This window comes from Poecilia reticulata, chromosome 15 (genome assembly GCF_904066995.2).
Source record: "Poecilia reticulata chromosome 15, P_reticulata-male-v2, whole genome shotgun sequence".
Classification (NCBI taxonomy): domain Eukaryota; kingdom Metazoa; phylum Chordata; class Actinopteri; order Cyprinodontiformes; family Poeciliidae; genus Poecilia; species Poecilia reticulata.
The window spans coordinates 13,894,394-13,909,840 of NC_088844.1; the positions used below are offsets into that span (position 1 = coordinate 13,894,394).

A 15,447-nucleotide genomic window follows, 5' to 3' on the forward strand; every position below is an offset into this window, starting at 1 on the left:
AAAAATCTGGTTTGATTTACATTATTTTATTAACATTGCTATACTCAAACTAATCTTATGATTATTTCTCAGCTTTGTGCATGTGTAAATATGCACAAAGCTCATGTGTCATGTGTCCACTGATATGCAATAAAAAGGCAGCCTTTGCCTGGAGAATACATAATACCACCCCTTTAACAATTACCAAGTGGCAACACCATGGAAGTGTGAGTTTCCAGGGGATACTGTGTCCCTGAGACCCCAGGAGAAGGGCACAACACCACCTTGTCCTATAATTCTCAGAAGCTAGTAAGCTAGTAATTCAGAGTGAAAGGAGTCATGAAAGGCCATTCTGCAAGGAAGAAGCCAGTCGTCCGAAAGCAACAAAAAAAGAAAAATGTTGATTGTGCACTCAGGTAAAAATACTTTGATTTTTAGAGACTTGTTCTGTGGTCTGCTGAAATAAAAATGTAAATGTTTGACCATAATGACCATTGTCAGATTGGGAGGAAGAAGGAGGAAGGAAGGAGAAATGCCACAAATGGGTCTTCCAAATTGGACAATGATTCTAAACATGCCACTAAATTACACAGGTAGCCACAGAGATACACAACCATTCATGAATTTCTGAGTAGGAATAGCTTAAACCGGGTCCATACCATTAACCCACTTACTTAAAAAGAAAAACCCAACATTTCTGATAAAAGTAATGATTTGCAGCTGGGATTATGCCAGGACATTGTCGATGTCCTCCAAAAAGCCATCCATGTATAACATCCAGTTGTGCACATACAGTATATACTGTATTTATTTACATATATATTTTAAAAAAAGTCTAAGTCTCAAAGTCTAAAAATGTTTGATATTGTGTGTAGAAATCTGACAATGTATAAATGGCAATAAATTAAGATATGTGAACTCATGTCTGACTTTAAAATACATTGGTTTTGTTCATTTCAGTGTGTGACAATGTGTCATTAAGGGTCCATATTAATTTGACACTAAATAAATCACGTGCAAATTATGAGTGGATATAACATTTTCTGCAGCACTGCATTTATGTCATTTCTGCGGTTTCTTACCTTGAGAATGATCAAATTTATGTGGATACAATCAAGATTAGCATGACACAAATAATCTAATATACTGATTCACGTATCTTATATTGCAAGTTAATCTGATTATGTTGGAGGGACTTCATCTAATAGTTAACGTGTGGCACCTGTCTCTGTAAAACTAAGTGTTTCAGTTTCCCATTAACCTGTTTACAGTTGACGGTTGCAGAATAATGGTGTGCAAAATTGAAAATGCAACTTTGGTAACTTAAACCATTTGATTTCCCATTTGTAGATGAATTTAAAAGCTTGGTGAGCCAAACATGCTGCTTTTCCTAAATCTAAAACTAACTAATGGCTATTGTTTAGGATTAAGGATATTAATGCAAAGTAATCAAACATGATCTATTTTAATAACACTACCAATCAAACTACTGTTTGATTTTGTTGTTTTTTGTTTATTTGAACAATAATCTCATCTTGACAAGATCCATTGGACAGCATTTTCCCTTTTTCATGGTTGGAAATAACTCTGTTGTTTGATCCTCAGTGATTATGTCTTGTAATAACTTGTCATTATATTGCTCATTATTCAAGACATTAATTGGTAATTATTCTAGATAATTACTTCTTTTAATCACCATTTTAATGCTAATTAAGGTGACTGCCTTTTATTACAATTTGACAGATGCAGGTTTTTGTGTCTTGTATTTAAAGAAAGACTAATAATTGTATATATTCAAATTGTTTTTTATTATTATTATTTTTTTTTTTGTATTCACCCCTCATAATTCAAAGAAGTGTCCCTAATTTGTGGAATTAGGAAAACATATTAAACTTTGTGCAACAAAAAATACACATAATGTCAAAAAGTGCATTTATTAGAGTCATTTTTTGGCACTTCAGTTATTGTAACTGGTCACACATTTGGCATAAAACACAAAGGAGCATCCCAAACAAAAAAAGAGTTATGTCAAATTTACTGCCCAGCAGAAATTCAAATGTTACTGCCTGTTTAAAGCTGTGATCTTTTTCAATACAAGTGTAAGGAATGAATAAATTATTTTTTTTAACTGATGCAAGATTACATTTTTGCAGAAAAAAGGATAGATTAAAAAAAAGATATTGCAAGTTCTTTCAGAAATGACTAACAAAATCAAAATACTGAAAATCTGAGATGCTCACAATTTGTTTCTTTGGAACAATTCTACAAAAAATGGATAAAATGCTTTACATAAAGGAGACGTACGGTATACAACATGCAGCACCATGATGTGACTAACACAAAGCAGCTTAGACAACAAAGCTTTTCTTTAGCAAAAAAAAAAAAATGAGTGAAAGGTGTTGTTGATATAATGAATCATTTTAAACATGCAGTAAGCTTTATTTCCTTAAAACGTGTTAAGTTATGCATTTAAAAGTTACAGAAAATGGTTCAAGAATGAGAAAACTGAAGATAGTCTTCAAGCTAAATGTACAGCACCATGCAAAAGTATTCATAACACTCGAACGTTTTCACAGTTTGTCTTATTACAATCACAAACTTCACTGTATCTTATTAAGATTTTATGTACAATTTACTACTAGCACTTACATTTATTTAGGGATATTAGAGTTAAGGGGACCGAGTTAAAAAAATTATGAAAATTGAATCACTTTCTTTAAACCTATGCAATATTTTGTGTCGGTCTATGACAAAAACTAATAAAACACAGATATGTTTGTGATCGTAAAATTACGTAACATGAAGTCGTTAAGGGTTGTGAATATTTTTGTAACGTGCTTAAACTTCTGGCAAACATTCAGTAATTCTTGCTGCTATTTGGTTTCATCACTAAATCCCAAGCTTTAAGTGCAAGGTCTTAGGTACTGTAGACTCATTTCACCAGTTGTAATCTGTCTTTGCTTGGTTACTATTTCACTTTGCTGCTTGTATTGATGCAGGTACCGGAGTAGCCTTTTAGCGTAAACCAACGCATTTATAAGACTGGATACGTATGTCTATGGCACTGTTAGCTCAAGAGAGAGATCTAGTGCTTCTTCTCAAGGTAGTTAGAGGGAACCCATCCTTTCCTTGGCCTGCCATTGTCAAGAATCTTGCAGTACCACCACCCATTAGGGTTTCTTTCAAGAACCTCCAGACTTGTCCCCTCAGGAAATCCCATAGTCTCCTCATCGCCATGGTAATCTGCAATGGAGACATATACCTCCCTGAGGTTATTGTGGATGATGTGGGGCTTAGGTTTCACTGGGGACACTGGAAGGGCATTCTTCGGAGAGCTCAGGCCCAAAGACTCCGAGCTGCCGGTACCAGATCTGTTCCTGTTGTTTGATGGCAGACTGCGAGGCACAGCACCAAAAGAAGCATTGCGTCGCACTGTGGGGCTGACACGTGGGTTGTCTGTTGAGTTGAGGGACTCATTTCTTCTGAGGGACACAGCAGGACTGGCACTGTCTCGGATTGGAGCTGAGATGAAGACTGACTGAGGTCTGACAACCTGCTGTTGTTTGGTGCTGTTTTGCTTAAGTGAGCTGAACAAGCTTGCAGGCTTGGAGAGACCACCTGGAGGTTTGGAAGGAATGGGTGGCATGACCTTCTTTAAATTCAGGTTGATGTTGTTCAACACTCGCACCCTTTGTTCGTTCTTTTCGAGACTGTTGGACTTGCTGAGGCATCCAGGTTTGGTTGGTGTACCATAGGATTCATACTCTCCCATGTCATCTTGTTGTCTGGCAGGCTCCAAAAAGTATGTAGGAGCCCAACCTTCTGCATCTCCCCAGCGGATATACCACCAGCCACTTTCCTGCTTCTCAAGGACCTCCACTACCACCCCAGCAGGGAAGCTGAGCTCAGAGTCTTGAACTTTCTCATAGGGATCAGTTGTGCGATACAGGTTGAAACCATCCATGTCAGACTCACCTCGGCTTCCTTTGGAGTAGATGGATGAGAGATCGGACGTACTCTGAGATGAAAAGGAATCTTCTGAGGAAATGACTGAAGCTGTCTCAGAATCTTCACCTTTACTTTTGGTGCCATTCTTCAGCTGACCTGTTGGCCGCAGCTGTCTTCTTAAGGTGCTGATGTCCATCTTCTCTGCGCTAGATGCTTTGGCTAGCTGTGGCTTAGGTCTCACCACAGGTCTCAATTTAGAGGAAGACTTGGTGAAGGAGGTCATCTTGCTTTCGTCATTGTCTTTCTTTGGTCTGGAGAGATCTGGGGTTGACTCAGACGAAGCAGATTTGGGACTGGATGCTTCCTCAGATCTGGCTGAAGGTGGAGTCCCATTCAAGTCAATCTTGAGCCTGTTACCAGCAGGTCTCCATCCACCTGATGCCTGGTTTGCAGTCTTGCCATTTTCTGACAAAACACTTGTCTTGGATAAGTTTGAGTCTCTGCTGCACTGTCTCTCTGGGGTCTCCCTGAAGGGCAGGAAGCCATCATTCTCATAGATACATTCTTCCTCTCCCCCAGCTTCTCCTTCTCCTTCTTGGCCATCCTCAAATGATTCACCCAATTTAAAGGAGGCGCTGTGGAGTGATGAAGCAGGAGATGGCTTGGAAGACAAATGAGACCCCTTTTCAGAGGACGTTTCTTCATTCTTAAAGTCCACCAGAGAACTTTCCCCTCTCAGAAACTCAAACTCAGATTCCAGGTCCAGATCTCCAATGGCAGGCACATCGTATTCTGGCTCCTCATAAACTGGCCCACTAGGAGATACAGGAGACTCCGGGGCATCTGATCCCGGACTGCTTGGAGGTGCTGTCTCCACTGAATCCTGTTTTTTGACAGGTGGGGCAGGAGGTGGTACTTTCGGGCGACACAGAGTGCTTGTTCTCCGATTCAAGTTAGGCTTTTTACGTTTGTCAATGTAGGAACATGGAGCCCAGCCCTCCTTCTCACCAATTTGGACATACCACCATCCACCAGAATTCTTTTCAATCACCTAAAGTACACAAATAAAATAGTTTACGTTTTTAATAGCATGATTCTGACTGAGAAGAAATGCTAAACTGATGAAGCACAGGATTGTGTGCATTTACTGTATTTAAATTTATTATATTGTTCCATAGTTTTAACTTGGAAGGGTGTTTACCTCGGCTTTCTGACCTCCATTAAAACTGATGCCATCGGATATGCAAGACTGGAAATCGGCAATGGTGTAGTACTCAGCTTCAACTGCAGGGGGCTCTGGAGGGGAGGGCAGCTGAAAACCCTAAATGATAAAAAGAGACTTTTAAACTTATTGAAAATGAGTGAAGAAGCATACAACATGCACACTATTTCATCTCACTCCATTTAAAGAGTAATTTTACTTAAAACTAAAAAACTTGAAACAGCAGATTTGCATTTTTATTCATTCTGTTGTTATTTTAAAATTACTCTAACATTTTGGGTTTAATTACTTCTACATTATTGGAGGACTGTTAACCTAAAATTTAAATGGTATTTTATACATTCCTAGGTGCATATATAGTGCTATGTAAAAGTACTTGACCCATAAAATATATATTTTGTAGGTTTTTGCTTATTGTAACAAATACATTGAAAAATAAAAAAAAAATGTTTTTATTGGGTTTTTTTTCAAATTATGTCATTTATAAAATAAAGCTCTTAAAGCAACACAAAAGTGATCCCTTCATACTCTGTCAACCCCAATTTCTATTGTAAATGAGTTATAGTACCCATCTGACAGCATGAAGTAGGATAAAAGATTTCAGACAATACACATATGTGTATGTGACATTTACCAGACTTAAATCCAATTAGGATATTTGACAGACTACTTATGCTCAGAGATTTTTCCAATGTGAAAACATTTCTGTAGAAAAGAAAAGCAGATAAATTATCTTCTACAAGGATGTAAAAGACTGACTGCAGTTTAGAAATGCCGGTGTCAGCCGTTGCCACCTAGCATTATCCACCCAGATATTATAAGATTTAGGTTGCAATTATTTTTTCACATAGAGGAGTCAACATTGTCTGGATAGCTTTATTTGCTTAATAAAAGTAAACAGAAAGTAAAAACAAAAAGAAAAAAAAATCTGTAATTCTATTTTTTCACAACTTCCACAAAATGTTAAATGACATTCACTTTGGTGAATAACTAAGAGAATAAAGTTGCTGAGATTTTTGCTTTTGAAGTCTTGGCTATTTTCTGATGTTTAGAATCTTTACCTAAACAAACTGTGCAAAAACATTTAGATGACCAACTAGTGAGATGTGTCTCAGTGGCTATAAAACCAACTAGGAAAAAAAGAGAGCAGATGGATTATTCTTACCAGGGTTGCATCTCTTCGAGGGGGAGGTTTTTGCCTGAGGACAGGGGAACCTGTGAAAGCAGAATTTGAAGACAAAATAGGCATTTGGTTACTATTTTCATCTATATTTACCAGGAAGGAGGATAATGTACTTGTGTAGATTTGTGTGCACATCAACCTTGCTATATGTCTTGGTGTGGCTTAAACAAAGAAAAAGCATCCGATGCATAGATATTGAAACACATTGTAAAGTGATCTGTAGAATTTTCAGAGATTTAAAAGACGTCATTCATCACAAGAGAGAAATAAAAGATGAGCCAAATGGAGAGAAATCTATTAGTTATTCAATATAAAACATAACATACAATTACCACAACTGACCTATTTCCACTCGATGTGGGGCTATCCGGGCTACGGCCGGTGAGGCAGGCTCTACTTTGCTTTTTCCCTCCTGTGGAGCGTTAACTGGGCTGGATTCGGTGCAAGGAATCGGCAAGCTGATCTCCTTCCTGGAAACCTGGGGACTCTCAGGGACTCCTTCAGTCTGCACATTCTTCTCGCTTAAAGCCTTCTTGTTTAGCAGGTTGCTGATCTCCATGATATTTCCAATGATCTCAACCGGGCCTGTGACCGTCTTCTTACGGGGAGACAAATCATCCTTCATTTTCTTGAGGTAAGAAGCTGGAGCCCAGCCCTCTTTATCTTGGTATCTGCGGCGAGAGAAGAGACAACCGTAAAATTGGCCTTTTTTTTTTTTCATACGAAGGACGACAAAAACGTCCACAGCAAGCGAGCAGAGGCGTACCTGATAAACCACCAGCCTTCAAGGTTCTTCTGAATGACCTCAACAATGACTCCTTTCTCAAAAGCAATTTCATCTTTGCCCTCGCTGGAGTAAGGCTGCACTGTGATGTACTTCTCTTCTGTTATAAAAGGGGAATGACAAAAAACAGCTAAGATCTGACAGATGTCATAAATCTGAAAACAAAATATAAATTGCCACGAAAGAAAAAGCAAAAAAGGAAAGTTTTCATGAAACGCTGGCACCGAATTTTTTTTTTTTTTGCGCAATGTTTCAGCTGCCAGTTGCACTGATGTGCTTAGTTCATGTGTTAAAATGCTCTCTGGCAATTATCAGTATTTATAATTTTTTAATGAAGCCAAAATAACTTTATAATGCAGTAAAAAAAACAACTACAAGGCACTATAAATTCATGCCTTTCAGAAAATGTTTTTGCCATTGCAGCAGCTAAAAAGAATTCTCTGGCCTTACGCAGATGGCGTGTGTTGAGGTATTAAGGTAATTGCTTTGCAAGAATCTAAATAACAATATAAAAGAACTAATAGGTACAACACGCTGCATGAGGACTGTAGCCACTGTACACTGAGCACTAGTGTGATGTTCAACATCCATAAAAAGCAATGAGGCACCGTGGTGGTGGTAGAATAACATATTTTTTTCATTCAAAAGGTCTGTTGTTCTCTAATTAATCCCGAACCCAATCAAAAGTGGTCCGATGGAAGGAATGAAAAGGAAAATTGGCTTAGATCTGGATTTTTTGATCAAATAAATAAAAGGTGCAAAAACAAATAAAAGTTTGTAACCCACACTACATAATAGGAAGATTTAGCGTCTGAATCCCCTGAAGAAACATTTAATATGTTAAATATTAACATATTTTATATATATATATATATATATATATATATATATATATATATATATATATATATAAGATGGAGGTGAAACACTCTCCATCTTTGGGGAGGCAAAAAGACTAATTTCAATGTACCTTTTTGCCCAGTTATTTACTACACTGACTATCTGCTATCTGTTGCAATGCCTCATAAATATTCATACACTTTGCCATGTTGTTGTGCCCACAAATCTGAAAAGTGTGGTGCTACTTTTAGTCATGCAAATATAGTTGAAACTTAGGGGGAAGTTTGTCCTCCAGCATGGTGACCCCAAACAGGGCTGCAATGGAATGGTTTTGATCAATGCACATTTATGTTTTAGACTGGCCTGTCAAAGTCCAGACCTCAATCGTTTTAGACTGAATAGAAATGCATACAACAATTTTTTTAGGTATCTATGAGAAACTTTAAAAACTATAGCATCACTGTGTTCACAGTTATGACCTACTTTGTGATCACAAAGTTGGTTGAGATGTGTAAAAATGTTCTAAAAAAATTCTAAGGATATGAATACTTAAGGAAGGCACTACATCAATCATAACTCAACATAGGAAACACTATGAAATTATGTTAATCGTGACAGTTATCACTCTAATACTATATTTAGTGTCACACTGAGAGTACTGAACTGGAAAACGCAAAGCATAGGGGACAAAATCCCAGTGTCTACGGCCTTGTGACAGGAATCATCTCCTCAATCTGCACATAATAGCAAGCAAAGACATCAGGCTCATTTCTACATTCCCATGAGGCCAAGGGGCCGAGTAATATCGTTATTTCCTGTTATTATAGCAGTTCCTGTCTAAACAGATGGGGAGAGTTTAAAAGGGGGACCAGCAGATAAAAAGTACTTTTCTGTGCAACAATAGCAAATCTATTTATTTAAACCAACTTAATAGCCACTTCATAATTTTATATGCTTTATTCCTCTTTCATTTAGGACTTTAACCACATTGTGTTACACCCTGTGGACAGATGGGGAGACATTGCTTCAGTGTTTCCCAAAGAAAAAGCGTAGAGGGAAATTCTGAATCAGACTTCATCTTAACCGCAACATGCACTGCCTGCAACGGCGTTATAAATTATTCTTGCAGAGTCTGCAAAAAAGTATTTTTTTTTTTAGTCAACACATCAACATAGTCAACATCTCTTTCTATAACCCCAAGAGGAGCTCACACTGCCAAGAGCTAAACATAGGCCTTCCCTTTCCTTTCTTCTTTGTTCATAATCAAAAGACTGCGAAGGACAGGTATTAATGAGGTTTTTTGTTTATCAGTCAGTACTGGTAAATATCTGAACCACTGCAAGATAATTGCTTATTCTTGCTAAAGTCCATACTGGTTGCAAATCTACATACATGTTTAATTTCCTCATAAAATGTCAAATACAACTCTAAAATGCAGCCTAAGGCATTCCAAGGTCTATTATGTAACTACTTTCAGATGAGTGGGTAATGATTTTCTGCAAAACTCAGATTGCTAGTTTTGACTCACATCCGACGACTATTATATACAAGAATAATTTGAGCCTAGCATTAATACTTAATGCATGTTAAGGTGCTAATTTAAAATAACTGGTTCTTTTTACATGAGCACGGGTTAGTGGTCAGCTTTTGTGCATGGTGCTACATGATGAATGGGTTAAGTCGAGAGACAAAACAAGATGCAGAACAGAACAAATATGTGCATGTGGAGAGAGGAGCAAACTGAGTCATGTGATGAGAGACAATGAATGGAATGGTGTGAAAGAGAACAATAACCCAAAGGAAGGAAGGAGGAGAGGGAAGGAGACAACGGGTAATTTATCTCAGTTCACCTCGGCTCTGCTGCCGACTGATGACACCCCCCAGCGTCCATCTCCGGTCCAGCCTCTTCAGATGAGCCTTATGTCGCTTAGTAACTGACATATGAACGTGGTTACCAAACAAACAAACAAACATGGAGACATGAAGAGCAGGCGTAAACGTTACACAAACACACAGCACACAAATGACATGGGCCAGACCAGAGGAGGCCCGTTATTAGCTACGGAGAAGACATAAAAACAAGACAACAGTACAAACCATGATAAGCAGTTAGACGTGGGTGGATGGATGGATGGATGGAGCGATGGTTAGAAAGGAAGTGCTACAACCAATACATCTTTGCCCCAGCCACAGGATGTTGTTTAAATGGTTTTCTCATCCTGTTGTGTCTGAGCATATGGTGACCACATTGCTGATGCAGAAATGCAGATTAATTAAGAGAGCCAACAGAGTTCACCACCTGTTGGAGGGGTACAGCTGAAATGGTCCATAGTTGGCCTTTGTTATGTTGACGAAACAGGAGAAACCAAAATGATCTCTTCTACTTGGGTCACATACTAAACCAGATGATTTTTTTTCTTTGAAGACATTTTTCTTTTTTTTTTCCTTTTTTATTATCAAATAAAAGACAAGGCAGCATAGTGATGGATACGTTTATTAATGTAACAAATACTGTCTAGATGTTTGAAAAATCATAAAAATCAAAGCCTGCATCCCCTTTTAGGTCCACAATTTCGCTCATCATTTCCCACCTCTATCAGCGCAAACAGCATCAGGCTCAACCACAGGCATAAAATTCAAGTAGAGGTCGGACATTTTAAATGTTTCTGTGTCAAACAAGAGTTTTGAATTACAACCCAAAGCCGATCTTCTCTTGCAGTAGACATAATAGATACAAAGATGGAAGAAAAACACTCTCCATCTTTGGGGAGGCATCTTTGACCACTCCTCTTTGCACAATCTCTGTCGATCATCCAGAGTCCTACATTTTGCCACGTGAACCACTAATACCTGTTGGTGCATACATAGCTAACAGCAAGGCTCATATAAGTACTTTACTGCCATCTAATGGTTTGAATTATGCTAAATTATGCCTCATCTACATAATTCTGCTAAAATTATAATTTTATGGCAATAAATCAAGAGGAGATCACGGTGGTTTCTCGCCCTGGGGGATCTGGAGGTGCAGGTAAATATATCCTTAGTGAGGACTTTGTGAATTTGGCTGCAATTTGGCTGAATATGGCTGCATATTATCTGGTTTGCTCAGATTTTATAGTCACAAATGTTGCTTAATTCTTCAGTAAATCAGATCCGTTCTGAATAGGTAAAAATGTTTTGAAGCCATTGTATGAAACCCATTGAGTTAAAAAAATAAATAAAAATCACAAACTCTTGTCTTTTTATATGGGGATTATATGCCAGTCCGTTTCTCCCAATACTATCCACTTGTTGCCTGGCAACTACTTGGAGGACAGAAATAGTTTGGCACATAACCCCCCTTCGTTTGCCAAACCGTCTTCTTACATTTCAGTTTTGAACAGTTCGAGCAGATGAAATTTGAGAAATGTAAAATTTCGTGCAGATTTGTTTGACATACCAATGCCAGCTGTTTGCTCCCCTGAAATCCAGTCTTTCCTTTGAGCTGTTGCTTAAACTGCTGTCCCACTTATTATGGCAACATTATGCGTCTTTCAATAGGGAAGCAGATCTATTGTCCAAAATAGTTTCAAAGGTATGGTACTGTGAGATTTGCTCCCCTACAGATTTCATCAGTTTCTGCATTTGTTTTGTCAGCCCTAAATGTTGGAAATCATTAAACAAATTTGGACAAATATAATCGGAGAACATTTGAAAAGCAGTTTTAAGATGATGATTTGATTAGATTTTTACATATGTATGTATCCCAACCAACCGGGCACTTTGTGAAAACATAATTGCCCCCTAGTAGCTTCTTGCTTGAGGGCAACAGGTGCCGTCAAGCATTTATGACAACTGGCAATGAGTCTTTTACATCACTGTGGAGGTATTTTGCCTCACTCTTCTTTGATGTATTGTTTTAATTCAACCACAGTGGAAAAGTCTGCTAAGCACCATGTTACAGCATCAAAAATGTCCGCTATTGACTAGACTCCATAAAAAAAACTTGATTTTTATATTTTTAAAAAATTACATTAAGGATTATTGTTCCATGACTCAAACTCTATTGAGCATAACTTCTCCTTCATGATTTTTTTAAACTAAATCATTGTATTTAACTCACTATAAATCCCACTTTCTTCATAGTTTGGCTGGTCCTGCAACTTAAAATTAGGTGCGACTTATTCTTTTTCCTCTTCATGATGCATTTTGAAATATGTGAGGGGGGGGAATACTTTTTCCACAGCACTGCATCTTATTTTCTTTCTTTTCTAGAACCCTTTCTAATATCTGTTTTCCAGAACTCTTTTTTTTTCTGCCACAACCGAGCTTCACAGATGGGTGAAGAACTGACAAAGGGGATCTTTATGAGATTCATGCCATTCCCATGACTGAGAAGACACATAAACACTAATTAAACTGACAGATTGTCCCTCCCCATCCCTCCAGCACAAAACTCAAATAACAACTTTTAGCTACCTCCAACTGAATGGAAAGAGTTGGCACAGACATGTTTGCACATTTGTAGTAAATAAACCTTGTTTTATCTTTATATATATATATATATATATATATATATATATATATATATATATATATATATATATATATATATATATATATATATATATATATATATATATATCAATCCAGGAGATCAAACACAGGAGTCATTCCAGTATTGGCCACACATCTATTGTTTTACTTCAGGAGTGATTAAGACTCCAGAAGAATCCTGTGCTCTATAAAAGCTCTTTGTTTAGCCAGAGCATTGGCAAATCCCGTATATTTTCCATTAATACTGTGCCTTCACTGATTGAACTGTTTCAGGTTGAGTCAAACGCTCTCCGCTTACATTCTAAGAATTAGACCCGGCGAAGGCCCTTCACTGCGTCCAACACTGAAATAACGCTGACTGGATCCTGACTTCAGTGCTACACGTCAGCCTGTTATTCTGGTGAAAACAAATCTCTATAAAGTGTGTTTGCTATTTAAGCCTTGGACGGCTCTCTCTGACTTCAGTAAACTCACGAACCCTAACATCAACACTCAGCATCAATTTGCAGTGATAAGCAGACAATGCACAAAACAGTGTTAAGTCACATCGGAGCTGGTTTTCTTTTGTAACCGCAGTCATAATTCAAACAGTATGACTTGTGAGATGTGATGTTATTTTTCTGTCTCTGCTGCTGATGAAAGCTCGTGCCTCTTTCGTGAGCTCACTCCAAGGTGGCCGTAGCCGTTAATGCTGCACTGTATCCTTCCTACCTACGGCTTTACAGTACATCACTTCAGACGCTGCGGTCGGGTCCCTCCTGGCACCTCTCGGTGTTTACTCAGGTTTGAATCTAAACTCTGTTAGAGCGAAGCTGTAATGGCAGACAGACAGACAGACAGAGAGAGGTGTTCAGAGCTGCTGGACCTCAGCTGTCAGTGTGGACTTGCTGCAGAGACGCTCACCTGAGTTTTCCCCCACTTTGTTGCGGATCACGGGTTGAGCTGTGTGTGTGGGTACAGTACTTTGGAAAAAGTATTCACACCCATGGAACCTTTCCACGCTTTGTCACGTTACGAGCGCAAACTCCAGTGTATTTCATTACGATTTGTATGTGTCAGACCAGCGTGACTGTAAAGTTGCATTTTATTTCAAGTTTAAAAACTAAAATTAAATTTAAAAACTGTAGCAGCCATATGTATTCAGACGCCTTGATTAAAGGCTTTGTAGGACCACCTCCAGGTGGAGTCTTTTGGGAAGTATCTCATCTGGGTTTGGATTTCCAAAGACTTTTTTTTTTCTCTCATTGTTTGCCAGGAGAGCAAATTTTATAAAGCTTCCCAACCACTACAATTTATAGATTTCCCATTTTTTATTTATCATCAACAACTACTGGAATCAACCATTTTTTATACTTGATTTGATATTTTGGTAATTGCGTTGTGTTTCTGTCTTTCTGTTTCTGTAAAGCACTTTGCCAGGCTTTATGAAAAGTCCTTTAAATAAAGTCTGATTGATTGATTGATTGATTGATTGATTGATTGATTGATTGATTGATTGATTGATTGATTGATTGATTGATTGATTGATTGATTGATTGATTGATTGATTGATTGATTGATTGATTGATTGATTGATTGATTGATTGATTGATGCTGCCACCACCCTGTTTCATCATGAGGTGTGTTCAGCATAGGCAAACGTTGAACAAATGCAAGGAAACATTTCTTAAGCACTGTTATGTGGGTGAATAACAGAATATTTGAGGATGTATTTAGGTGGGTGGCGAGAGAAGTCTGTGCAGTGACTTACCTTCCCCTGCTTTGGAAGCACCCAGTTCCAAGTCGTCCCGTGTCCCATTGTGGGAGTTGAGATAGGTAGCTGGGACCCAACCCTGCTCCTCTGCAGTGCTGACAAACCACCAACCTGTCAAACGACAACAGAGGCTGAAAAACAACAGGTCTTGCAGCAAAAGTTTGTTTCACAGCAAACCTCAAGGTGCATAACGTATCAAAACAGTGTAGATTAAGCGTCATCAGTAAAGACAAGGCATAGGTCTGTACTGTTAAAAAAAATGATGAGCTGCTCTGTAATTCTTACAGACGCTTCTGATAAGTTGGTTCACATTTGTTTTATTTAGAAGGCTCTTATTTAATATATCATTTTAAACCACAAACCATAAATCAAAACCTGCATGAAAATTCTTGTGAATTTCCTCACACGGTGACCACCTCCACTGCAAACAGCATCAGAATGAACACTGGCAGGCTACGGGTCGACTCATGACAAAGTTTTCTTTTCCCAATCTGCCAAACGTTTTATTGGGCAGGACACAGCTGAAATGCTATTCTCAGGCCAAATTGTCCATTTGCTGTGCAGGAGATGACATGATTTAATTGTACTCAGTACGACGACAATTTTCTGCTGACATCCTCAAAAAGGGGAATATGTGGATTCACTTTAAAGTCAGATTGTAATGAAATGAATAAGTGAGTGAGCGCTAGAGTACATGTGTGTGCTCATTATGTCTCACAATTTCTGCCAAATAAGCAATTCATGTTAATGCCCTCCTCTAAAGTAGGGTACACTCTGTGAAGCTCTGCGAAGCTCTGACCTGATATATCTTTGTTCATGAGTCAAAAATGTGGGTGAACAGTTCTAATATGAGAAAGTGTGCAAAATAAACTGTGTGAGCACCATCTGAAGAAATGTGGCATAAAACTGTCAAAAACTGTCACTTTCACAACAATTTTAATGTGGTTTTCTCAACATAATGAGAGATAATTCAAAACAGATTTTTACATGCTAAAAACACCACCTTTTTTATTATCTTGTACAAGATTACACTTTTCCTGTTTTAGATCAAATATATAACTATTTCTACTTAGAGTTTTTATGATTTTTTTACACATTCAAAATTTGACACATTTCCTAATTATTTTTGTATAATCACCTTTAAAACTGATTGACTTAACGCAAACATTTTTAACAAGTTTATGACATTACTTTGAGGGAAC

General features: G+C 37.9%; 1 protein-coding gene across 4 annotated transcripts in view; it reads right to left on the reverse strand.

Moving 5' to 3' along the window:
* Positions 1–1,899: 1,899 nt before the first annotated feature.
* LOC103476782 (SH3 and PX domain-containing protein 2A-like) overlaps positions 1,900–15,447 on the reverse strand; it is a 65,493-nt gene continuing 51,945 nt past the window's right edge. For 3 of the 4 annotated variants that reach the window (XM_081616104.1, XM_008429357.2, XM_008429358.3), the window contains 7 exons: positions 14,243–14,356; positions 9,807–9,890; positions 7,099–7,216; positions 6,675–7,003; positions 6,315–6,364; positions 5,129–5,248; positions 1,900–4,978 (listed from right to left, as the gene is read on the reverse strand). In XM_081616104.1, the coding sequence (XP_081472230.1) occupies positions 3,065–4,978; positions 5,129–5,248; positions 6,315–6,364; positions 6,675–7,003; positions 7,099–7,216; positions 9,807–9,890; positions 14,243–14,356 (2,729 nt within the window). In that variant the 3' untranslated portion in view covers positions 1,900–3,064. The remainder of the gene's footprint in view (positions 4,979–5,128; positions 5,249–6,314; positions 6,365–6,674; positions 7,004–7,098; positions 7,217–9,806; positions 9,891–14,242; positions 14,357–15,447) is intronic. The other variant, XM_081616105.1, reaches the window with a different exon arrangement.